The sequence below is a fragment of the Nycticebus coucang genome, chromosome 19, assembly GCF_027406575.1.
Source record: "Nycticebus coucang isolate mNycCou1 chromosome 19, mNycCou1.pri, whole genome shotgun sequence".
NCBI lineage: Eukaryota > Metazoa > Chordata > Mammalia > Primates > Lorisidae > Nycticebus > Nycticebus coucang.
In genome coordinates, this window is record NC_069798.1 from 63,259,300 (window position 1) to 63,284,584 (window position 25,285).

General features: G+C 38.7%; 1 protein-coding gene across 3 annotated transcripts in view; it reads right to left on the reverse strand.

Moving 5' to 3' along the window:
• Window positions 1-15,735: 15,735 nt before the first annotated feature.
• Window positions 15,736-25,285, reverse strand: part of TMX3 (thioredoxin related transmembrane protein 3) — a 35,980-nt gene continuing 26,430 nt past the window's right edge. Inside the window, exons 13-16 of one of the 3 annotated variants that reach the window (XM_053571562.1) lie at window positions 24,626-24,682; window positions 21,416-21,545; window positions 20,708-20,776; window positions 15,736-19,174 (exon numbers count right to left, since the gene is read on the reverse strand). In XM_053571562.1, coding sequence (XP_053427537.1) covers window positions 18,914-19,174; window positions 20,708-20,776; window positions 21,416-21,545; window positions 24,626-24,682 — 517 coding nt within the window. In that variant the 3' untranslated portion in view covers window positions 15,736-18,913. Of the gene's footprint in view, window positions 19,175-20,707; window positions 20,777-21,414; window positions 21,546-22,323; window positions 24,683-25,285 lie in introns of those variants that run through there. The other 2 variants (XM_053571563.1, XR_008375981.1) reach the window with 2 other exon arrangements.

A 25,285-nucleotide genomic window follows, 5' to 3' on the forward strand; every position in this document is an offset into this window, starting at 1 on the left:
CTCTCCGGATGGGAGCTGGTCAGCAGCTACAGAAGCGCCTGGACTCAAGTTTGCAGGTTTCCTGCCTATGATATAAACTCTGTGCGTGCAGGACAGCTCCAGGCTTCCATCACGCTGCCCAGGCCTCAGAATTTGGGCACAGTGCAACCATGAAATTGTTTGCTGAAAAATAAATAATGATTGATCCACTCTATGCTAGAGACCTTATGGATGAATTCAGAATAAAATTAGTAATTATTAATAAAAACTTAAGACTCTTGTTTTATACCTGTAAGCAAATATTTGCTTTAAACTGGCAAAGCCAGCAATATACCTGCACTGTCCTGCAGGGATTTCTCAAATCTTCATTTCTCTACCAGAATCTAGAGGGAACTCTAAGAGATTTATTTCTTCCCAGGATATCACATGGGTGTATTATATCAATGATATACTGATTCTATCTCTTTTCTAGGGCTCCCATAAGGAAGTATCACAGACAGAATGGCTTAAACAACAGAAATGTATTTTTTTCACAAGTCTGGAGGCAGTCTGGACGGTGTTGGCAGGGCTGGTTCCTCGGGAAGCCTCTCCCTGTGGCCTGCAAACGCTGCCTTCTCCCTGTGTCTTCAGAATGCTTTTCCCTCTATAACGGTCTACGTTCAAAGTTCTTCTTCTATAAAGACACTAGTCATGTCTGATTAGAGCCCCTTCTACCTAATGCCTTCATTTTAATTCACTTATGTCTTTAAAGGTCTTATCTCCAAATATAGTCACATTCTGAGGTTCTGGGAATTAGAGCATCAACCTATGGGTTTGTAGGGTAGCACGATTCAGCCCATAACACAGACTCAACCTGCTGATCAGGAAGTAGCAACTAACCCAGACACACTGGGAAGACGTGGTTCGGAGGGTAGAAAATGAGTCGCACAAAAATTTAGGCGCATGTCATCTTGGCAAAATGGCTAATGCCCCAGTGGTCCCAAGGTGAAAGGGTCAACTTGTGGAATCCGGCTCCAAACAATAAGAAAGGTGAGGTGCATGTACATCTAATAAACTTCTCTGATGTCCAATTATACGTCATTGAGTTACTAAGAAACCTTAAAACATGCCAGTTTTGAGAGGAGCCCAGGATAAGAGAAGGCTTTAAAATAGGTACAGGCTATGACTTGGACTGTGTGACTCAGCGGACGTGACAGTGTTTGTGAGCCAGGTCCAGTGATGTTTGGAGCTTGTAGCAGGTTGATAAGTGAGTCACAGAACAAATGCTTAGGATTTGGGAACGAAGCTACCTTGTCCTCTGTAGGTATCTGTGCATCCTTTGAGAAACAGCATTTGGCTTGCTCCTGGGACTGAGTGGCTGAATGATTAAACTTGGGCCACCAACTTGCCAGGGGAGTTGAGCTTCTCACTATGAACGTGGTGTTGGCTGATCCAGCAGACCAGCACTCCATCATTAAACGGAAGTGGGACATGCCCAGCTGGGCATAAGTCGGGGTTAAGGGAACAAATTAACTGCCTGAGGAAGCAATCTGGATGCCTCTGACCTCTGCTCCTGCTGCATTACCATCTCTCCCTCAGCATAGTGGCCTCATGAGACGGTCTCTACAACAAATTGTCCCAGGAAGAAAACTCTTGGGTGTGGTTTATAGATGATTATGTACGATATGCAGATACTACCCCAAAGTAAACAGTGGAAGCACACTGCCCAGGCCGGGATGGCCCCGAGGACAGCGAAGAAGGGAAATCTCAATCTCCAGTAGATAGAAGCTCAAGAATTGGGTTGTTCATTTTGCCCAGAAGGAGAGATGCCTAGAGGTTCACAGGAAGTTCAGGCACGAGAAAGGGAAATGGATAAAAAAGTGTGGCAAAGGAATGAGACCAGACTTCTCAGAATGTTTGAAGAATATCAGACTATTCATTTCATTAGAATTCTTTTTTTTTTTTTTTTTTGTAGAGACAGAGTCTCACTTTATGGCCCTTGGTAGAGGGCCGTGGCATCACACAGCTCACAGCAACCTCCAGCTCCTGGGCTTAAGCGATTCTCTTGCCTCAGCCTCCCGAGTAGCTGGGACTACAGGCGCCCGCCACAACACCCGGCTATTTTTTTTTTTGTTGTTGCAGTTTGGCCGGGGCTGGGTTTGAACCCACCACCTTCGGCATATGGGGCCGGCGCCCTACTCACTGAGCCACAGGCACTGCCCTTCATTAGAATTCTTAACAAAGAATGATCTTAGCAAGGAAAGACAAGGATCATCGGGTAGATAAGATAACCCAGTCTGTGGATGTCAGTTGGTCTCCTTCCGAGCTGCTCCTGCGGTTGCTTGATATGCTCATGAGCAAAACATTTACAGGGGCAGGAATGGGAGGAAGCACTCGTGAAAGCCATTCCATCCATAGCTACTGCTAAATGTAACATTAGCCCATAGATGAGACCAACACTAAGCCCTTAACATGTACGCTGTTCCCTGTGAGAATCAGCCAGCGATCTGAAGGCAGGTAGATGCATTGAACTATTTGTATCATGAAAGAAGAAGCAATATTAAAAAAAATATTTGAAAAGACTCTTTGAATATGCCTTCCCTGCCTGCAGGGTTTCTGCCAAAGCCATCATTATAGACCCATAGAATGCCTTATCAAAATCACACTGACCATGGAACTCATTTCACCTCAAATGAAGTATAGCAGTTGGCCTGGCAAGCAATCCATTAGTCTGCCATGTTCCCCATCTCCTAGAGCCGCTGGCTTTCTGGACAGTGGAATGGCATTTTGAAGACAAGTTACAGTCCCACCCTAGGCCAGGCCCTGCATACCTGGGTGGCAACTCCCTGCAGGGCTCTGGCAAAATATTCTAGGACACAGTACATCAGGAACCAATACCATGTGCTGTTTGTCTTCAAGTAAAGACTCATGAATCTGAGAATCTAGGGGTGGAAATGACAGGTGCCTTCTTTCATCATCCACGGGCAAAATCTTTTCTTCCCAAGTCTGCAATCTTAAGCTCTCTGGGCTAGAGGTTTGAGTCTAAAGAAAGAACTGCTTCCACCAGGGGCCAGCTGACCACTTTGGATTTCCATATCACTGAATCAACAAGCAGAGAAGGGGTTGCTTCGCTGGCTGGGGTGTTCAATCCAGAATATCAGTGAGAAACCAGGGGGCTGCTACATCACAGGGTGAGGAAAGATGTGTCTGGAAGGCAGAGGGAACTTCAGGGTGCCTGTTAGAGCTCAGATTTTCTGTGATTGAAGTCCATGGAAAACTGTAACTACCCAATTCAGGTAGAAACTCGCAGAAAAAAAAGATTGACAGCACCCATCAGGCGAAAAGTGGTGACCAGCCGGGAGTTGCTGAGGGGAAGGAAAAGAGGAAGGTGGAGGTCATGTCTGTTCCGATCCCGTGACCTGCTATAGACTGCAATTGTTATTTCTTCTTTATTTTTGAAATGAAACATACATTTTTGCATATGAATACACACATTATGCACGTTATATGTATTTTTTGTTTTTTAGCCTCTCTTGTTATCTAACAAAAGCTGTATTAATAGTCAACTTTAAATGTCAGTATCTAAGTTACAGAATTAAAAATACAAAGTTTGAACCAGGTAGAAAAAGAATGAGCATAACCCAAAGTTGAAAACACCCCTTCGGAGCCCTTTCTGGAGAAAGGAGTGTCATAGTGTCACTTGTATGAATGGAGTAGTGTTCCGCCTTAGCTGCTGCCTTTCTTCTGTGGGTAAACGTGGTTTGGGAAGATGGCACAGTGTATAGGCGTGTCAGTGACAGCAGGTGGCCCCTGTGGCTTCATACCATGACAATGTGCCTGTGCAGAACTCTTCTGAGCAGCTCCCAGTCTTGTGTGTTTCCTATGAAGGTAAACCTCAGGGGGAACCTGGAGTGACACGTGGAGGGCAGAAGCAAAGTCCTGGGTATCTGGAACTCACACATGTCCTGATATCTCACTCACATCCTTGGTGTGAGGCAATGGCAGGGCCTGGGTTGGTTCCACCTTCACTGCGGTCCTCCTCCTGTGCCTCTGGCTCCTGAGCCAGGTGTTTGTGGTCAGCACCACTGAGAGGGCTCCAGGAGGACGCCCACGGCACAGAGAGCTGAGTCAGGTGTCAGCCCATCCTGTGGGTCCTGACTTCTTCCTCTCTCCACTATATTATGTCCATCCTCCCATTCTGAGAGCCAGGCCTATAGACCTTAAGTTCAAGCAGCAGATGCAAAGACCACAGCCCCGCAGAGGGCATTCAACCTGCTCCCACCAGTGTACAAATCCAAAGTCCTGGAGTAAAGGCTATGTGTGTGTGTGTGTGGGGGGTATGTGTGTGTTACACATCTCTTAGTGTTTCTGCTTCAGAGATACACACACTTATTTGGCTGCCTCTGCACACACGTGACTTTTTACGTTTTCTATCTTTCTGGAAACGTGGCAGAAATATTGACTTGTCATAATAGACATATAAAAATGTGATTTGTTTTTGGTCTGCGTGTATATGTGTGCAGTGATTCCTAAGCCACTGCCAATGGAGATAGCAGCTTCTATGTTTGGGGGAGGCAGTGTAATTTGGTATTTATAATCATTTTTTTTTATTTTTAAAAATTCTGTCTCATCTCTCTATCCATTCATTGACTCAATCATTTTTGCATTCAAACACTTATTTAGCATTGAGGCAGCACAACTTCAATGATCTGAAAGGCCATTAGATGTGCACCAAATAAATAAAAATGCATTAAATTCATTAAAAGTGCAATTTTTTCCATTAAGCATCAAACATAAGTTTAAAAAATGCCCTATGTAGCCAAAATGGGGGGGTGGGTGTAAAATTAACATTTGTAGGAGAGATGAGCTCTTTGAAGAGGTGTTGATTTATACATTGAGCTGGATTATTTTTTGTTAAGATTAGTGACACTCTGATATATACTAAGCAATAGAAGCTAAACATTTTGGGGATAAATTCCTGAAAAAAAAAAGTTGTCTAATTATATATTGGTTGATTGAGAGGAATAAAACTTTCAATCTGTGTTCAGGGCTTTGAACACAATTTATTCATTTATTATTAATAGCAAAAGCCTTTTGAAAACATCCATGAGCCAATTTTGTTCAAACCTTTCATGTGAAACTTTGATACCAAGACTTGCATCTCACATGAAGTCATTTTGCATCTAAGTTGTGTGATCCAGCATTTTTAGGAATCCCTGTACAATGTTTCCATGGTATGTTTTATCCCAAGCCACAATATACATTTGCATTACATCTGATGTTTAAAAAAATTTCTAGGTATACATTAAAAAATACCAGGAGAATAAAAAAATTAATATATTACTTACCATGTTTACTTTTTTCTCCAGAACTTATTTTAAAACTTTTCAAACTTAGCCTGTTGTGGTGGTTCCCACCTCTCAGTCTATGGGGGTGAGGTGGGTGGATCACTGGAGCTCGGGAGTTGGACACCTGCCTGATCAAGAGTGACACCATCTCTACTAAAAATAGAAAAAGTAGCTGAGCATTGTGGCAGGTGCCTGTACTCCCAGCTACTTGGAGGCTGAAGCAAGGGGATCGCTTAAACCCAAGAGTTTGAGGTTGCTGCAAGCTATGACGCCATAGCACTCTACTCAAAGCAATGGCGTGAGACTCTGTCTCCAAACACACAAACAGGAAACAACACCAATAAAAATCTTTACAAACCTACATAAAAGCTGCAAGAAGAATATAATTTCTGATTCAAGGTGAAGTATACACAGTTATTGTCAACATGGAGCCATAACTGCTTTGACTGTTGTCAAAATATGTACAACAAGATATCTTTACAAAGTGTTTATGGTTTTGTTTTTTTAACTAGAAGACGTACAACTAAAAGCAGAACCATTGGGTTAAAGCCATGGTACCTTCCCCCCTTTCTCTGCAACAGGAAACACCCCACTAAAAGCTGGGAATTTTAGTTCCTGTGTTCTTGTATTCTTCTTCTGCAACCTGAAGTTACTCCACTTGGTCCAGGGAAGAAACTGCTTTTAAGTAAACAATTCAATTAGCTAGAAATGAATTGCACCTGATCGCAAACCAAATGGTGAGCAGAAGTGCCCCCTCACAAACGTGTGTGCTTTAAACCTTACACTTCCAAGTAAAGTAAACGGCTCGACACACATTTTATACTCGGAACCAGTCACTGGTCATGTAAGAAGTTACTTTACATTAGATATTGAAGAATAAAGACACAAACTGTGAATGTATTTTTGTATTTTAAATCTTGTTTTCTATTCAAATGGCTTGTGAGGATGAAGCCAGCAAGTATGAAACTTGGATGTTCAGGACTCACCTCACGAGGGCTCCTACTACCAACATCCTCGAGAGCAAAGGCTGAGTTAAGGCAGCTCAGCTCTTGCTCATCGCTAGAGGAGGGTGGATGGCAGAATAAAAGAAGAAGTAAATAATCCCAGCGGGACATAACTTGCTTTCTTATTAACAAGCAGAAAAATCACTCTCCTGAAGCTGCAACTGTTGTGTAGCTGGTTCTCCCACTGCCACCGCGGCTGAGATGTCACGACCAGGCTGCTGAAGCCTATCAGGCTCTTGGGCTCTATCTGACTTCCGTGTGCTCCGAAAAAAATACAACTTCTCTCCATGGCACTGGCACTTTTCCCCCTCCTAATAATCATTTAAACCATCAGCTCCTGACTTGGAGTACACATCAGAATCCATGGGGGAAGGTTTTTTTCTCTCTATTCTGGCTTCCATAAGTTCATCCAAGACCAACCAAATAGATATTTCTAAGATTTATATGGATTTTAAGAAATTATCCGCGGTGATGCTTATGCAATTCTGATAGACGCCACTGGTTAAGAATTTCTGACCTAAAATACGGTAATGATTATCGCAAAGGCTGACATTGGCCAAAGGGGCCATTATTCATTGTTTCATAGGATTTGAGGGATAATTATTTGGTTTCATAAAAGTTTACATAGTATTTGACATCAAATTTAGTCTTAGTTTCAATGATACATAAATCTTAAGATCTCAGATCCCACGCTAACTTCCATATCAAACTTAAAATATTTTCAAAGTTTATGACCCCTTTCTGTTCATTATGTTTCTTTTTTATTATGCAATCAGTAAGCATTTCAATATTTTTGTAGTATACATCTAAAATCCTCAAGTAAAAGAAAATGTAATGCTTTTCCCCCCTTTTTATAAAACTTTCAGACTGATGTGGGGGGGGACATATGTTTAGGTTACGTTGTTTCATTTCTGAGATAAAGTTCAAGTTATAGTTTAGCTTTTCATCTGGGGGTGTGCTGAACACCCTCACATTGTGCATATAAGGTGAGATTTCATCAATTACCCTCCTCTCCCTGCCCCACTCTCCTCACTAGACTATCCTTCTGCTTTTCTTTCGTGTGGGAGCGTAGTTGTTTATATATTGGTTTCATATTAGTATTGAGTAGCCGGATATTATTTTTTCCGTTCTTGTGATACTTTACTAAGAAGAATGTGTTCCAGCTCCATTCAGGGAAACACAAAAGATTTAAAATCTCCATCTTGTCTTATGGCTGAATAGTATTCCATGGTATAAATATGCCACAGTTTGTTAATCCATTCCTGGGTTGATGGACACTTGGGCTGCTTCCGTGTCTTGGCAATTGTGAAATGAGCTGCAATAAACATTCTAGTGCAAATATCCTTGTGGTAAATTATTTTTTTTTCTTCTGGGTAGATACCTAGTAATAGGTTTGTGGGATTGAATGGAAGGCCCATTTTTAGTTCTCTATGTATAAGAATTCTCCACACTTCTTTCCATAGAGGCTGTGTTAGTTTGCAATCACACCAGCAGTGCAAAAGTGTTCCTTTTTCTTCACATCCATGCCAGCAGATTTAGGATTTTGTGATGTGGCCTAATTTCACTGGACTTAGGTGATATCTCAGAGTGGTTTTGATCCACTTTTATCTGATGATTGAGAACAGGAGTATTTTTTCATGTGATTGTTGGCTATTCATTTGTCATCTTCAGAGAATTTTATGTTCATGGCTCTTGCCTATATTCTCTTGCCTACTTATAAATAGAGTTATTTGCTTTTTTTTTTTTTTTGGTGTTGAATAATTTGAGTTCTCTGTAGATTCTAATTATCATCCCTTGGTCAGATTTGCAGCATGCAAATATCTTCTCCCATTCCAAAGGCTGTCCATTTGCTTTAGTTGTGGTACTGTTGGCTGTGAAGCTTTTTAGCTTGGTCATGGACCATTTATTCATCTTTTGGTGTTGATGCAATTGCCATAGGGGTCTTCTTTGTAAAATCTTTGCCTAGGCCAATTTTGTAAAGAGTTTTCTCCGCACTTTCTCCTATAATTTGTATTGCTTCCTGTCTTAAATTTAAATCTTTTATCCCATAAGAGTCTATTTTTTGTCAGTGGTGAGAGGTGTGTGTCTAATTTCAGTCTTCTACATGTGGCTAACCAGTTCTTGTAGCACCATAAAATAAAAGATATGCTTTTAATTTTAATTTATGTCACAAATCTTCAACCTTAACATTCTGGTGATAAAAACATCTTAAATAAAAATAACAGATCCGGTCATTCATTTATTCACTCAACAAATATTGATTGAAGTCAGATGATCTGCCAAGCATGTTTTAGGAGCTGAGAACATAGCCTTGAAGGAAACCAAACAGATAAAGTCTCAGACAATTCAGAGCTTACAGTGCGTGTGAGGAGGGACACAGTCAGTGAACAAATAACTAATATATAGTATGCTGTGCACAAGTGCTTGTAAAAAGTAAAGCAGTTGTGTGAAGGTTTAGCAAGAGTGAGAGGTCGGAGACCTAATTCCTACAGAGTGGTTAATAAAGGCTTTGATGGTGAGGTGATCTAAATAAAGCAGGGGACAAAGTCATGTGCACAGTCCGGAGCCTGTCATCTGAGTCAAACGCACCAGCAAGTACTAAAGAGCAGGCTGGCGCGTCCCAGGAGGCCAAGGCTGCAAGGAACTGAGCAAGGGAGGCGGGGCTGGGGAAGCCGAGAACGGAGGTGGGTGAGAGCTGGGAGGTTGTTAGAAAGCAGTATCGGCCCTATAATTTACTGGGGCTGCTCTAACAGACCACCACAAACTGGTGACTTAAATAATAGAAGTTTATCGTTTCACAGTTTTGGAGGCTAGAAGTCCAAGATCAAGGGATTGGCAGCATTGTCCTTTCTGAAGGGAGTGGGGGAGAAATCTGCTCTGGTCCTCTCTCCCCAATTCTGGTGCTCTGTAGGCATCCTTTGGCATTCTTTAGCTTGTTGAGGCATCACCCAATCTCTCCTTTCTCTTCCCACACTTTCTGAAGTGTCTCCAGATCTTCCCTTATACAAAGGCACCAGTCCTATGGAATTAGGGTCCAACATAATAGCACTTCCTCCTAATGATCCATTTCCAAATAAGGTCACAGTCTGAGGTAGGGGAGGTTACGACTTCAGCATACAAACTTTTGGAGGGCATGATTCACCCTGTAATATGGGCCGTAGTAAAGACCTTGGCTATGTCTTTACAAAGGCCCATATTGCTCATAGAACAGCAATGTTCTGAGCTGAAATATGGTACCATCTGCCTTATGCTGTGGGAAGAACACTTTAGGGAAGTAATCTTTGGGTGGTAGAATGAAGTGAGAAGTGCAGAGCCTGGTAGCTTCATGGTGGCCTCAACCAGGAGGCTAATGAAAGCAGTGAGAAGTTTGGCTTCTGGATATACAGTGACATCTCTGTGAGTTGACCTCCCTCAAGAGACTATAACAAACAAATAGGTCAACACATGGAAGTGGCCAACCTAAGGAACTAGGCCCACTGTGCTGACATGTACATGTGGTGCATGTCCAGTCTATGAAAAGTGGGTCAACTTAAGAAGGCTGTCAATATAGGGAGGTGGTCAACTATGAAGGTTCTACTATATTTTTAAGATATAACAGATGCGCATTTCTCACAGGTAAGTCACAGATTCAACCTGAATGATTAAATAATGAGCTTACCATTTACTGAGATAAGAAAGACTGAGTAAGAGCAGGCATCTAGCAGAGAAATTAAGGTGTTTTGGATGCATTTTTGGAATTTGGAGATACAAATTTGTGCAAGGAACTGGATGGGCCATGGTGTTGAGCACCTGTTAGTTAATAGGGTAATTGTCCATTTGAATATTCTCCTTTGTAAAATTCCTATTCGTGTCATTTGCCCACTGTTTTTTGTTTTGTTTTTCCTTATTTATTTGAAATGTTCTTTACATATACAAGGTAAGTCGTATGACTATCTTCTGTGTCTTCCCTTTTCACTTTCTTTTTTTTTCTTTTCCTTGCTCCATCACCCCAGCTGGAGTGATGCAATGTGATCACAGCTCATTGCAGCCTTGAACTCCTGGGCTAAAACAGCACTCCTGCCTCAGCCTCCCTAGTTGCTGGGACTACAGGCATGCACCACAGTGCCTGTGTAAATTATCGATTTTTATTTTACTGGTCAGGCTGGTCTCCAGCCCCTGGCCTCAAGTGATTCTCCCCTCTGGGCCTCCCACATTCCTGGGTTACAGATATGAACCACTGCACCCAGCCTCCTCTTAATAGTGTCTTTTGATAATTTTTAAGAAATGCAACTGACAGTTTCCCCCTATTTGCGGCCTCTTAAAGCACTTGTTTCCAACTAGAGGTCATGAAGATACTCTGTAGGTTTTCTATAAGAAAAATTATTGTTTAGTTTTACACAGTTAGGGCTTTCATCCATCTTGACTTAATTTTTGTATGATGTTAGCTAGAGGTTGACATTCACTTTTTTCCCACAGAGATATCCAATTAAATCAATTAATGGAAATCTTTTTCCCCCACAGAAATTTAGATCAGAAAACAATATCTGATGGTTACTGCCTCCTGGAAATGACACATTTTACCAGGTTAAGACAGCTAGGAGCTCATCCCTCGGCAGGTCAATGAGCTGTCTGGTCAGGAGACTTTCATTGGCCTATTTCTCCCCATGGCCGTATGTGAGTGACAGAAAATTCCAGAAGAGATTATCAATGACTGAGAACTATTGTCAGTGTTGAGGAATTATTTGATATTTAATGCTAGGCCCTAGAAGATTCTTCAGGATTACAGCTCCCACAAAGTGGTTTGATTACTTGTTTATAAGATTCCTAGAGTATTCATGGGCCAGTAGCCAAAGCCATGGCTTTTACGGGGTCTTGGTCATTACATCAGTATTTCATCTTTACAATAGGTTCTATTTCTCAACACTCTGCTGTCACTTTTCCCATCACTTTACTTCTAATCTGACCTTTGCACATGAAAGGGAATCAAAGGTCAGGAAGATGAGGCAGGTGATCTGGGCCTGCCCACCTGGTCTGTGTGCTGGTGGAGGGAGCGGCCTGTGGACGGGGCTAGGGGAAGGTAGACCAGAGACTGTTGCATGGAGGTTGTCTGTAGTTCTCTAGTTCCTAAGGGACATCAAGTTTAGGTTGCTGATTTTTCTCCCTTCCTTAAGCTTGATGCAAGGTATTCATTGTTTGTGTTTAAAAAAAGTGAAGGAAAATGCTTACCTCTCAGTAATGCTATATTGTTGTCACCAGGCACAACACTCTCTTAGCAAAATGCACACTCCCTGGGGCGGCGCCTGGGGCTCAGTCGGTAAGGCACCGGCCCCATATACCGAGGGTGGCGGGTTCAAAAACCCAGCCCCGGCCAAAACTGCAACCAAAAAATAGCCGGGCGTTGTGGCGGGCACCTGTTGTCCCAGCTGCTCGGGAGGCTGAGGCAAGAGAATCGCTTAAGCCCAGGAGTTGGAGGTTGCTGTGAGCTGTGTGAGGCCACAGCACTCTACATAGGGCAACAAAGTGAGACTCTGTCTCTACAAAAAAAAAAAAAAATGCACACTCGCTTCTGGTTCTCTTAAGCCTTCTCTTTCTTGTAAGGACCTTTTGAATATCACAGGAAATAGCCAACACACCCTCACACGCTAACATTTCTTATCATATCCCATAAACCTCCAACTTTTGCAGGCACATACACAGTCACTCCATCTTACAGTGCTTTGACAGTTTAAGATTCCCCATTTTCACTGCTGAGAAGGAAACAGGGCACAAGTCACTGCTCCCATCCCTTGTTAACTCAGCCAACAAAATAATCAGTAATAGAAGTTAAGTGACTTGTTCAGAATTTCAGAATTAAATAATTATTGATTCTACTTAGATCTACATCTAAAACCTAAGTTTATTTCTGAAAGTTTCCCCCTCACCCCTTTGGAGATAGGGTCTCCTTGCTCTGTTGCCCCAGCTAGAGTGCAGTGGCAACCTCATAGCTCACCACAATCAAACTTCTGTATTGAAGCGATCCTCCGGCCTCAGCCTCCCTAGTACCTGGGACTATAGGCACACATCACTATGCCCAGATAATGTATTTTTTTGCAGAAACAGGATCTCTCTTTGTCACATAAATTGGTCTCGAATTTCTGGATTCAAATGAATCCTCCCACCTTAGCCTCCCAAAGTGCTAGGCATGACCTCCTATGCTTGCCTTCCAAAGGCTCTTTTGAACTACACGCCACATCATAAATCTTAAAAATTAAGTCTCAACAATTTTTCCACCATATTACATCTAAGGAATACCTCATAATTTCTTCAATAACTATGAATCCCTACACTAAGAGTGACCCTATTAAAGGGAAAGTAACAATGTTTACAGAGTGAAGAAGTATTAGTAGGGGGAAAAAGTTCCCAATATGCCCTCCCAAGAGATTGTTTATCCCTGTGAAAATTATTGCTATGCTTCACACACTGATAGATGAATGACTGCATATTTTTAGGGAAAAAAGACATTATTTTGAAGGCCAGCATTTCAGAATTTGAGATTATGCAGATTATACTAAATGTGGAAATAAAGAGAAACAAAAATAGAAAATGTTTAAAATTATTTGTAAATGTTAGTTCTCTCCATTTGTATGTCAGTGATTAATGTCAATTACATAAGAACATTATGTAGATTTAATTGACCCAATTTTCAACAACAGTCAGCAGTCCATCCAAAATGTTTTATGTGCTAGATTTTATATAATACATAAAATTCCACTGTAATTTTATAATCTAGAAGTAAGAGACTGTGACATTCATATGCTCGTACTGTAAAATCAGTGAATTAATATTTCAATTATTAAGTATATCACAAAAGCACTGGCATTCAAAGGTGTTCCCATTAATAAAATACCATAAAATACTATACAGCCACGTTTTCTTCCACAGTTCTATCATTTCATGTCTTAGATACATGTCTTTTATCCAGCTGGACTCAATTTTTGTAAGTGGTGAGAGGTGTGGGTCCAGTTTCAGTCTTCTACATGTAGCTAATGAGTTCTCCCAGCACCATTTGTTAAAAAGAGGTTATTTCCCCCCAGTATTTGCTTTTGTTTGGTTTATTGAAGATCAGATGGTGAGAGGGGCTAGTTCCGTCTCTAGGTTTTCTGTTCTGTTCCATGGATCTATGTCTCTTCAGGCCAGTACCGTACTGTTCACTGTAGACTTGTAGTATAGCCTGAAGTCTGGTAACGTGATGCTTCCAGATTTGTTTTTATTTGTTAGAATTGCTTTGGCTATTTGGTTTTTCTTTCTGGTTCTGTATGAAATGAAGAATTTTTTTTTTTTTTCGAGTTCTTGGAAGTATGATCTTTCACAAAGATGACAAGAAGGCACACTAGGGAGAGGACACTTTTGAATGGAAGGCACAGGGACAATTACATTGCCACGCGCAGAAGAATGAAACTGGATCCTATCCCTCACCACACACAAACAACTCAACGTAGAGGAGTTTCATGTAAGACGAGAAATGGTGAAAATAACAGAACAAACCTGGAGACAACTCTTTTGGACAATATGACAGAGACCTCCAAAGCTCAGGCAGCAAAACCAAAAATAGACAAATGGGTCTTAAAGTCTCTGTGTAGAGAAAGACAATGATCAGAAGCATAAACAATCTGTAGAATGGGAGAAAATATTTGCAAATCTTTCAACCGACAGGGAAATCATACACAAACTATACAAGGAAGGCAGACAACTCAATGATGAAGCCTAAGACTCCCATTATAAAGTGGGCGAAGGACACGAATAAGACACTTTTCGAAAGAAGACGGGCCAATGTCCAACAAGCGCAAACGTCTCCAGAGTGCTGATTACACCAGCAATCACATCAGTGCTACCACCAGCGCTGATCACACCAGCAATCACATCAGTGCTACCACCAGCACTGATCACACCAGCAATGCAAACTGAAACACCGTGAGATGCCTCCTCACACGGGTCAGAGTGACGAGTGTTAAAAGAAAAGAAGTAGCAATTGTTGGTGAGGATGCGGAGAAGGGAGAATGCCTGTATATTGTTGGTGGGGATGTAAATTAGAACAACTTCTGTAAAAAACAATATATTGATTTCTCAAAAGCCTAAAAACAGACCTACCATCTGATGCAGTCCTCCCACTACTGGGTACCTACCTAAAGAAAACAAAATCAACCTATCTGTAAGATACTGCGCTCCTGTGTCACAGCACTATTCACAACAGCAAAGACATGGACTTACAGCGTGGGCCCATTGGCGAGTGATGGGGTAAAGAAAATGTGGTTTACATGCACAGTGGAACACTATTTGGCCACAAATAAAAATGAAATCACGTCTTCTGCAGCAACATGGATGAAGAGACTCGGACACGAGACACAGAAAGACAAATACTGCATGTCCTTCTAAGGGGAGCTGAGTAACGTGTACAGGTGCATGAAGACTGCAGAATGAGGACAATGGAGGCTTAGAAGGCTGGGGGCCTGAGGGGTGGATAACAGGAAATTAATAGGTACAGGTGCAATGTACGCAATTAGCATGATGAATTCACTGAAGGCCCTGTCTTTACCTCTATGCAATGCAGCCATGTAACAAATTTACATTTGCACCCTATAAATTTATACAAATAAAAACATCTGATGCTAGAATACTTGAACTGTTACAATGTGCCATTGTTCTAAATATGCTTCATGTGTAACTAATTTAATGAGATCAGTGAACTCCTCCACAAATTACAGGCAACTGGGGAGCAGACAGGTCAAGTGACTTGCTCAACCATACACAGGTAAATAATAAAGCAAACATTTGAATTCCAGGGCTCCAAACACACAGCACAATACAGCCACTTGGCAGAGAGGACAGGACGCCTCCGCCGTACTCCTGTGAAGTTTACAAACAGCTGCATGTGTTGTCACTCTTAGGAGGAGTGTCCCTTCCTAACCACTTAGGCAGTGTAAGTTCTCAGGTTTCTGGGTCCGCATTTTGGGCCAGTTATTCTCAATAAAAGCATGCCCCTGGTAAAAACATATGAAAAATAAATTAAAAATTAACATCTGTACATAGCTTTGCTTGTCCACAATATGCTTGATGCTATTAAACAAACAGAAACAAAACGTGAACTTGAGGCTTTAAACCCCTAGTTTATTAACAACAAAGTGAGGGGTCAAGATAGTGCCAACATTGTAATTTAGAACTCAATGATTCAAAGGCAGTTCTTCTAACTTTAAACTCTATAAAGGACAGTGAGATACCTTTTTAGAAAAATTAATTCTGAAAAATTATTAGGTTTTATAAATATAAACTATATGAAATCCCTATCTGGTTTTTCATCTCTTACATATTACAGTCTGATCAAGTCTATTTTAAACTCTAAAATTCTATGTTTCTATAATTATGAATAACTTAAAGATTTTAATAAAAGCAAGCATGCTGAGGAATATCAGTCTTCGCTTTTGTCTGTTTATGCAGAAAACAATTCATATCACAAAACAATCAAAGATATAAAGCAACAACAATAATTACAGGTTTTCAAATATTTTATTTTAGAAAAACAAAGGTTTACAATTTGCGCCCTAAGGCAGGATGTCGGGAATTCAACAAGTTAGTAATACAGACTTTCAAAAACCTCTATAGATTAGTCCAAAGTAGAAAATTAGTTTTTGCCCACTCTTGGACTCAAACACATTCAGAAAAAAATATATATTTATAAAAATAAAACAGCAAACCTAATCTCACCAATTAATTGATATCATAATTTCTGCATAATAAAGGATGGCTGAGGGATTTATTCTTCCCCTATCCTACCTCCATATCAAATCAAACAATGATAAAAATATTTAAATTAATTTTTGCAAAACCAAAACCAAAAAGGCCCCAAAGCAAAAAACAAGAAACATCATTAATACAATTTACCAAATAAAAAAATACAACTAATTGTTTTAACTACTCACATAAGACCCTTCCACCCCTAGACATTTGGCATGTTATTTCTAAATCAGATATCAGGAAGCAGTCAGTATGTGTGAGGAAGAAAATAAAAATCCTAGGCCTAATGCACCTCAAACAAGTTTTAGATAATAGTAGCTAGGAAAATACTGATGCGTACAATGTAACAAACAATAAAAAGGAACTGAAAACTAATGTGGTGCCTAGGGTACTTGATAGAACATGCACTTTGCCTCTTTAAAATATCCTTATTGTTTGAGCACCAGATTCAGCAATAAGCAAAAATACAGAATTTCTCATTTTACAAGTTACAAATAGAACTTCATTGTAACAGAGAAGGCGAAACTCCAGCTCCCTGAAGGACCTCATTACTAATATGTAATCATAAGACTCATCACTGGAATCAGAATGCTAACCATGTTCTGCCACTACAATCATTAAAAGATCTGGCTCATAATTTTTCCTAAAATGAAAATAGTGTTCATAGTAAGCTCTGTTACCACACAGAAGGGAAAAGCACACTAGTGAACAGATTTTAAAATTTGTCTTGCAAGCGGTCTAACAATGTAAATAAAAATCTTCCAAAAGAAAGATAAAATTGTAATATGAAAAGAAATAAAATTATTCACTTATAAGCCACCTACATATTTTGTTTTCCCAGTAGACACACTTTAAAAGCCACACCAGAACATGAAGTCCTAGTAGTACGAGGCTGTGAAAGGATAACCGAGAACTGAGCCCTCCTTTGGAAAGGGCCCCAAGGAACACAAAACAAGGGCCCTGGGTTCTGGTCTGCCCACAGATGCTGAGCTCTACTCTTTTTTTTTTTTTTTCTTTTTTTCCTATTGAGGTCTTTCCTTTATAGGTGATGATCAACAAGACAAAAATATTCAGATGACCAATATCTCATAGTGATAAATAAGAAGAAAAATAATCAATGACATTTTCTGTAACTATTTCTTCATGTCTCCAACTGCTAAGTTTTCACTTCCTCCCTGGATTGAGTCTGTAAGAAGGCCTCTGTACACACCTAAGCTTAATTCTACTTGAAAACAAGCTTCGCCCCTGGAAGTATTAATATTTATCTTCCCCCAAAGAATCTTTCATTATTCTGTGTGGAGGAATCTACTTGTTATTTTAATAGCATTTATCTCCAGTTTCCACTTCCGAATATATCATTCTAATTTCCTGAAATACATTGATGGAATATTTGTTTCATTAAAACAAACAAACAAACAAAACAAAAAAACAACAGTAATAGTGGAGTGTCAAACATAAACATAGGCATTTAATTACTAAATAATAAAAGAGCACATGAATACAATAAAACAATTATTAGTAATTTCATTTAATCCTGATCAATATGGCATCAGAAACAGTCTGGTGGCCAACAGTGTCGGGACCATAAATTACAAACTTTTAAAATGACTAAACATTTTAAAAAATCCAATAATATCTTTTATAATGGATAACTAAATTACTCAATGAATAACCACGCAAATAATAGTTACCTAATACAAATTCTAAACTTAGAATTTAGAACTTTCAGACATTCCTTGGGACTTAGTTTAGAATTTTTAGACATTCCTTGGGACTGAATTCCTGTATTATTTAACTATAGATAGAAGATAAGATCATTCATTGACATGGGTGACAAAAATGAGAGAGTAGAGGTTACGTGCCAATCTCTTCAAGGTCGTGACTTTTTGGACACACTCACAGCATTACACAGTAGATGTGCCAATAAATTTGGGGCATGTGTCTAACTACACACATGTATATTCTGGACCACAAGTTATCAAGGTTATGTATCATACACAAAGATATAACATATATTACTTTTCAAAAAGCAGATTTTTATCAAAGGAAATTTTAGAAGAAATCTCAATCTATAAAATAGAAATGAAACAAAACAAAAATCCTAGGCTATTCTGGCTACAGCAGGGAGGGTTAATAGAGACCCTTCTCTCACTGCAGTGGCCATGTGACAGGTATTAGGAGTCCCCAGGGCATGGCCTGAAAGCACTGTTCCCAGCAAATCCTGTTTATTTTTCAAAAGTCAATCACAAGACTATTTTTTTCCACTATACAAGCTCATATCAAAATTTTATATTATGATAATGCAACAGAGTATAAAGTTAAAAAGTAACATTTCCTCTCCTTTAAAAATAACACCACTATGCTATATAAAACCACATTATTTTTAACCCCATAATCTTAATTTGATACATGTAAAAATTTATTAGGTCTCTTTAAAGTGCCTAATTTTAAAGACCTAATTGTATCCATATAAATTTTGTCCAAAATATATAAGAATGGTTGGTAGGAGGTGGAGGTATTATTTTTTCACATCAAATATGTATCTTCTACCTGACTGGCCAATTTAAATATTCTGCCAAAGAATCTTAACGTTCTCACAGAATATTCAGATAGAGAAACATGTCTAGGGTAAGCTTTGATGGAGTGCTTCAATTGTGTTTCAGACAAACTGTTCCTTTATTCACTCCAAACATCTCCCTATTTATGGAAGGACTAGTTTAATCCATGCAGCTGATATTAGCAAAATACAAATAACATGTTCTTTTCTGTAAAGATCATGATTAAATAGTCTAAATCCAATAAATAGACTCTTTAATAATTTGAAATCCTATCAGATATTTTATAGTAGTAACAGGCTCAGTCTTTCTTCTTTTCTAATACATCCTTGGGCTCCTGCACTGCAGGCACTGGACATCCTCCCGGGCTGGACTCCTGACCTTCTTTGCTGTCTTCTATCTGTTCCTGGCTTCCAATGTCACTTTTGGACACTTGATATCGTTCTTCTATATAGCCACCGTCCGTGTCCGCTGTGTAGATTCCATAGCACATGATGCTGATGACACCCAGTGGCAGGCCAAAGAGAAAGCAGCCCATAAGAGGTGAGCTCTTAAAAATAGACTGTGGAAAGATAATCACAACTCAGTTCCCTCACATTTACATGAAGTGAATTCAAAACGACCACCGATTTCTTCCACTTGCAACTATTCAACTTGCTTTGAGTTCCAATGAACAGTATGGCAGCAGTAGCCGCTGTCATAAGAGATAGACGCTGTATCACATGCACACAGCAGAGCGGGTGCAGGACTTGCCATGGACAGCATAGACAGGAGCAGGAGTCTACGGCTACTTCTATGGACACCTATTTATTCCATATTAACTACAAAGGTCTCTTTGGGATGGTAACTCTGTGCCCGTGAGGTTTAGAATTATTTCCTGAACTATAGAAATCTATTCATAGAGACAGCTAGGTTATTTTTATGAAGTATATATGTATATACATATATATACACACACACATATATATATACATACTGTTTTTACATGGTATTTTAAACATTTTTTATGCATCTGGTTAGTAGAAAAGACTAACAGAGATAATCAGGTGAGAGGTAATAGTGAAAGAAACTAATTATTAAAAAACCCAATGAAAGTATAATTAAGAGGCAGGCCTGTCAATTCGAGGCCCCCACCACTGTCGACATTCTACCCACACCTAACACTTGCAAACCAACACTGGGAGGAATAAATTAAAAACAAAATTACTATTGGAAAAAATGTGACCCATCACATTTTTCTTCTACTTTAAAGTCTGCCTTTTAAAGAAAGAAGAATAGGCGGCGCCTGTGGCTCAGTTGGTAAGGTGCCGGCCCCATATACCGAGGGTGGCGGGTTCAAACTCGGCCCCCGCTGAACTGCAACCAAAAAATAGCCGGGCGTTGTGGCGGGCGCCTGTAGTCCCAGCTACTCGGGAGGCTGAGGCAAGAGAATCGCTTAAGCCCAGGAGTTGGAGGTTGCTGTGAGCTGTGTGAGGCCACGGCACTCTACCGAGGGCCATAAAATGAGACTCTGTCTCTACAAAAAAAAAAAAAAAAAAAAAAAAAAAATAAAGAAAGAAGAATAAAAAAAAGGAAGAAGAGAAGGAAGATAGGAAACAGGGGAAGGAAGGAAAAACATCTATAAATGATTCCAATTCTTTATCAACTATGGAAGGTAAAGAATTAACAGAGATATTTAAAACTTTAAAATCTACAATTTTATTTTGACTACTGCAAAAATAAAAAGGAATGATTTCCCAAGACACATCATTCTCTTCAAAAGAAATGAGTAATTCATAGAGAAAAAGTCAATTAGTCGAAATTTCACTATATCTTATACTTCCATGAAATTAAGTAAAATCTTTATTTATATAATAGGTTCAGGAAATAAAATCTTTACTTTTTAATTTTAGTTAAGTCATCAATCATTAAAAAATGAATAATTAGGTAAACTTAGTTTCCATCTGATGAAAATATTTTCTTAATGTAAATACTGACTGGTTCATATTCTGCAAATCAAAAAGACATATTTTGAAATTCAGATTTTACCAGTTAGACATAAAGAACACATTCATTCTTAATTAACAACGGCACAAAACAAATTGTTACAACTTACCACAATTGTAGATTTGGCATCAAATACTATTCTTTTCAATCTCTGCAAAATGCTATCACCTCCTTGGGCCTTCAATTTAATAGGAAAAAAAATTACATTGTCATGTAAGTACCCTTATGTATTAGCTATTTTCCTATGTCATGTAATTTTATAATTTCAGGTCGAAGGCTGATTTCAAAATATTACACAATTCTCTTGAAAAGGCTGTAGAGGAAATGTCTACTGACATTTTCTTATCTTTTTGCCTTCCTGTCTCTCTGAAGAAGGCCTCCCCAGACTTCGTAATCTGTACAGCTGTACAGAAGCTGACCCACCCTGAGTCCAGGCCTGCCTAGGTTGTGAATGTAGCTGAGACTGCCAAACCAGAGCTGCCGCACGACACCCTTAGTACTGTGCAGGGAAAGTCTCCCTAAGGATGAAGCTCAGTAAGAAAGTATAGGAAGAAAGGGAAAAACTCACGATAAAAATCAATCAACCCCCGTATTCAGTCATCCCTGAAATCTTGCTCACCCCTTGAATTTCCAAGCTCCATAAGCCAACAAAATCTCTTCAGTGTTACACAGTTTGAGATGGGTTTCACTAACTTACAAATAGAAGGGCTCTCACTCATACACAGGAGTTTAATTTTAATAATTTAATGTTTTCACACACAAACATAAAATCCCTACTATGTGATGGACCCCTCTAACATGAAAGGGAAGAACTTACTTCTACCGTGCCATCCAAAATGTTATTAATGAACTGGACCATGTCTTCAGCATTCTTAATCTGTCTATCTAGCAAAAAGTACTGCTGGTTTGAAGTATTCAATACAACTACAGTTGGGACTGTCAACTCACTAAAAAATGAAAACAAAGAAATCAAAATATACATTAAACACAGCAATAAGTTTATTCTGATATTTATTTATATCACAGTTGCTACAATTACAGGAGGGAGCTATATTAATATGTTTGCTTCCCTTTGCTTACATAAAGAAAATTTCAAATTCTGCCTCTATGTTAGAATTGGTTAAATTCAGACTGTGTAAAACATTCCAATATATAATAGCTGAATAATGGCAATTAAGTGGAAATAATAATATTTATGCCTGTCTCATTAAATTACCACGAAATTAAAAAATACACATTGACCACTTAGTCCAATGCTGGACGCATGGAAAGTGCTCAGTAAAGACTTAGAATTATTATTCAGCCCCTGTCTTATACTTTTTCTCTTCTTCAAAAAAAAGGCAGGGGGGATGAAATATCAATTAAAAAATACAACAAACCCACCCCAAACCATGGAGAGGTGGCAGAGGGGGAAGATTATTATTGGTGTCCTAAGTCACCTCTTCCTCACATGCTATAAAATAGTTATATACAGTAATATAAAATGAACTATTTCCTTAAAAAGAATTTTAGAAGATCAGAATTATCTTCTGTTCCCCAAGAGATAGTAAAATCAGTATTACTCCTCACGTGACCTCATTCACAGGGCCGCAAACTATAATCGCATTTTTTACTATGGTATGTCAAGTCATTTCTTCTGGTAAAATAATCTTTAAAGCCAAAAACAAAATACATCTAATATATGTTAGATTTCTATTGTCCTAACAAACTAAACTCATTTACTACCTCACAGTTCCATAGGTCCGAAGTCCAGCAAGGCTGGCGGATCCTCTGCTCACAGGTGGAATGGAGGTTTTGGCGGGGCTGTGTTCTTTACTTCGGGAAAGAATCCACTTCTGGACTCACTGCGTTGGCAGAATTTAGGTCCATGCAACTGTTTCCTTGCTGGCTCTTGACTAAGGGCTTGTTCTCAGCTTCTAGAAGCCACCCGCAGTCCCTGGCTCATGGCCTCGGTCACATTCACAGCAATGACAATAAGGTGGCCTTCCTACACTTGGAATCTCCCTTATAGAGTTTCTGCCCTGTATTCCCTCAGCTCTTACTGGAGAAAGTTCTCTATTCTTAAAGCCTCATATGATTACATTGAACTCCCCATGGATAATCCAGGATATTCTCATATTGTAAGGTCTATAAGTTAAATTTCATCTACAAAGTCCCTATTGCCATGTAATGTAACACATGTAGAAATTCTAGGAATTGGAGCAAGGAGTTCTTTGGGAACCATTCTGCCTCCACTGAGCTGCTCACACAAAGATGAGCTCACTCATGTGCAACAGGAGGTGGCTATAGAATTATTATAGTAGTAATGATAAATAATTTTATAAATTCATGATTTAATACATCTTTTTGTTTATTTGTATTACTCTCAAATGGGAATTGCGTCATGTACAGTCTTTTTGAATAAGTTCTGATAAATCTTATAACTTTTTATACATACACTGCATATTTTATGGTAGTAAGTGATAAAATAGAATAGCATTGAACTATTTTATGCATTCATGACATACCTGACATATTGTTTCAAAAATTTTAGGCAATGTGGTTCATCTTTATATTTTTTAATTGTTGCCAAATCTCAAAAAACAGTTCCAACATATTTATTGGAAAAAAATCCTCATATAAGTGGATCCTTGCAGTTCAAACCCATATTGTTCAAAGTCCAATGTACCTTTAATAATTGCACAGATACTTTATTTTCCATTGTCTTGATTTCATTACATCCTACACCTGACACTTTATACATGTATCTTCAGTAAACCCTCTCAAATTCTTATTGGAATAAGAGGAGTAATACAATTGAATGTAAATGAAATAAGGAAATGCTACCTTATAGTTTCACTCTTTTAACTAAACATTATGAATGTTATTTTGGATTTTCAGTTTGATTTTTTTCCCTAGTCTTCTCAGAAACTGGAAGGTGGTAAATTAACCTAATACATTGCAACAAGGAACGAAGACATTTGCTATACCTGTATTACTAAGCAAAGCCAGAAAAAACTAAAACACAGCACAATGTTGTTACACTTGCATTGAGCCTTCAGTGCTTCGGGACAAGCTGGTGGGTCTGTAGTGAGATTCCCCACCTTCTTCTCCGAGGCTCTTTTAACTCCCACCACTCACTGCTGCCCCATTTTCCTGCCATGTGTTGTGTTTGCTAAAAAGTTTCACCTGAAATAACCTCCCTGTGGCTTCACCCAGTTAACTTCCCATTCTTGACCTTCTCTTAGTTATTGCCTCCTATAGGAAACATTTTCTGAGCTCTTCCACCTCAGCATGCGCTGAGTGGGGGTCGTTTGCAGGAATGTCTCTCTGGTTCAATGACAGAGATCTTTTCAACCAGCTCTGTAATTGATGTCTGTAGTCTTATCCAAAGGACTATAAGTATTTGAAGACAGGAACTCCATTCATTTTACATCAACAGTGCCAAACACAATGTTCAACATACAATAAATAATCACTAAATGTCCACTAAATACAATTGGTTCTTGTTTCAGATTTATTAATTCAGTACAGGGTATGGTAAATATTTTCTAACATCAGTTTTCTAAAGTGACAAATTCAATCTTTACATCACAAACATAATATATTGAAATTTTTTTAAAACTGGATTTTTTCTATAAAGTTATTTTAGTCTATTCAACAAATTCTTCTAGAATAGTAATTAGTTCCTGAATGCTAAAACTTTTCTACTTAATAGTTAGTTATACTTACTATTAAGACTAAACTTCTTAAAGTAAGGGGAAACTACAAAACTATAAAGGTTTGAATAATCTCTTCTTATCAGAATACCGTACAATACCAAATTAAGAGATAAGGTTTTTTTTTTTTTAGTATAGAGCAATTTTAAAATTCAGTAAGTTTCAAATGCAGAATTTAGAAACTCAAGGAAGATATTTAATGAAAGAATGTCTGCATCAGTATATACCGTTAGCTTTTGCCAGCTATTTAACCCTTCTGCCTATTTCTCAGAAACAGAAATAAAAAATTTGACAGATTTGATAGCAAAATGATTCATCACTTTACTTACTCCATCAGCAAGGCATTTATATAGTCATTTCCATCCATATGGCCAAACTGAAAAGCCCTAACCAACAACCACCAAAAAAGAAAAGCACAGTATTAAATACAAAAATTAAAAAAGTAAACAACACAACAACTTGAACACTGGCGCTTGCTTGGTAAGCACACAGACACTGTAAACAATTAATATGTAAATTGCAAACTTCAGTATAAAAAAGAATGTAACTGCTACTGGCTTTTGAGATACAAATACATATGAGAAATTCTAATATAGGCAAATTCTAATATATTTCTACTTCCTTTATGCACATTTAATATGTAGAAAAATACGTGTTAGCTGAAGTATGTTTAGAAAAATTATCCATTTACTTTAGAAAAGGACTAATATGAAAACGCTAAACCATGTAATAAGAAAACTATATATTGACCTGTCATTAGAAGATTAGAAGGAAATAATAATTAAATAACATTACAAATTCACACCAGCTATCTTTAGAACAGCAACAATGATTTAGCACATAGCAAAAATATATTTCTTGTTGATGTCATTTTTATACTCAGGTGCTCTCTGATTTCTTGTTACCATCACCATCTCTCTCTGACTTCTGATTGCTCATTTAACTATCTCTAATTTATAAGTACACGTGTTTATTTTCTTTTCATGAAG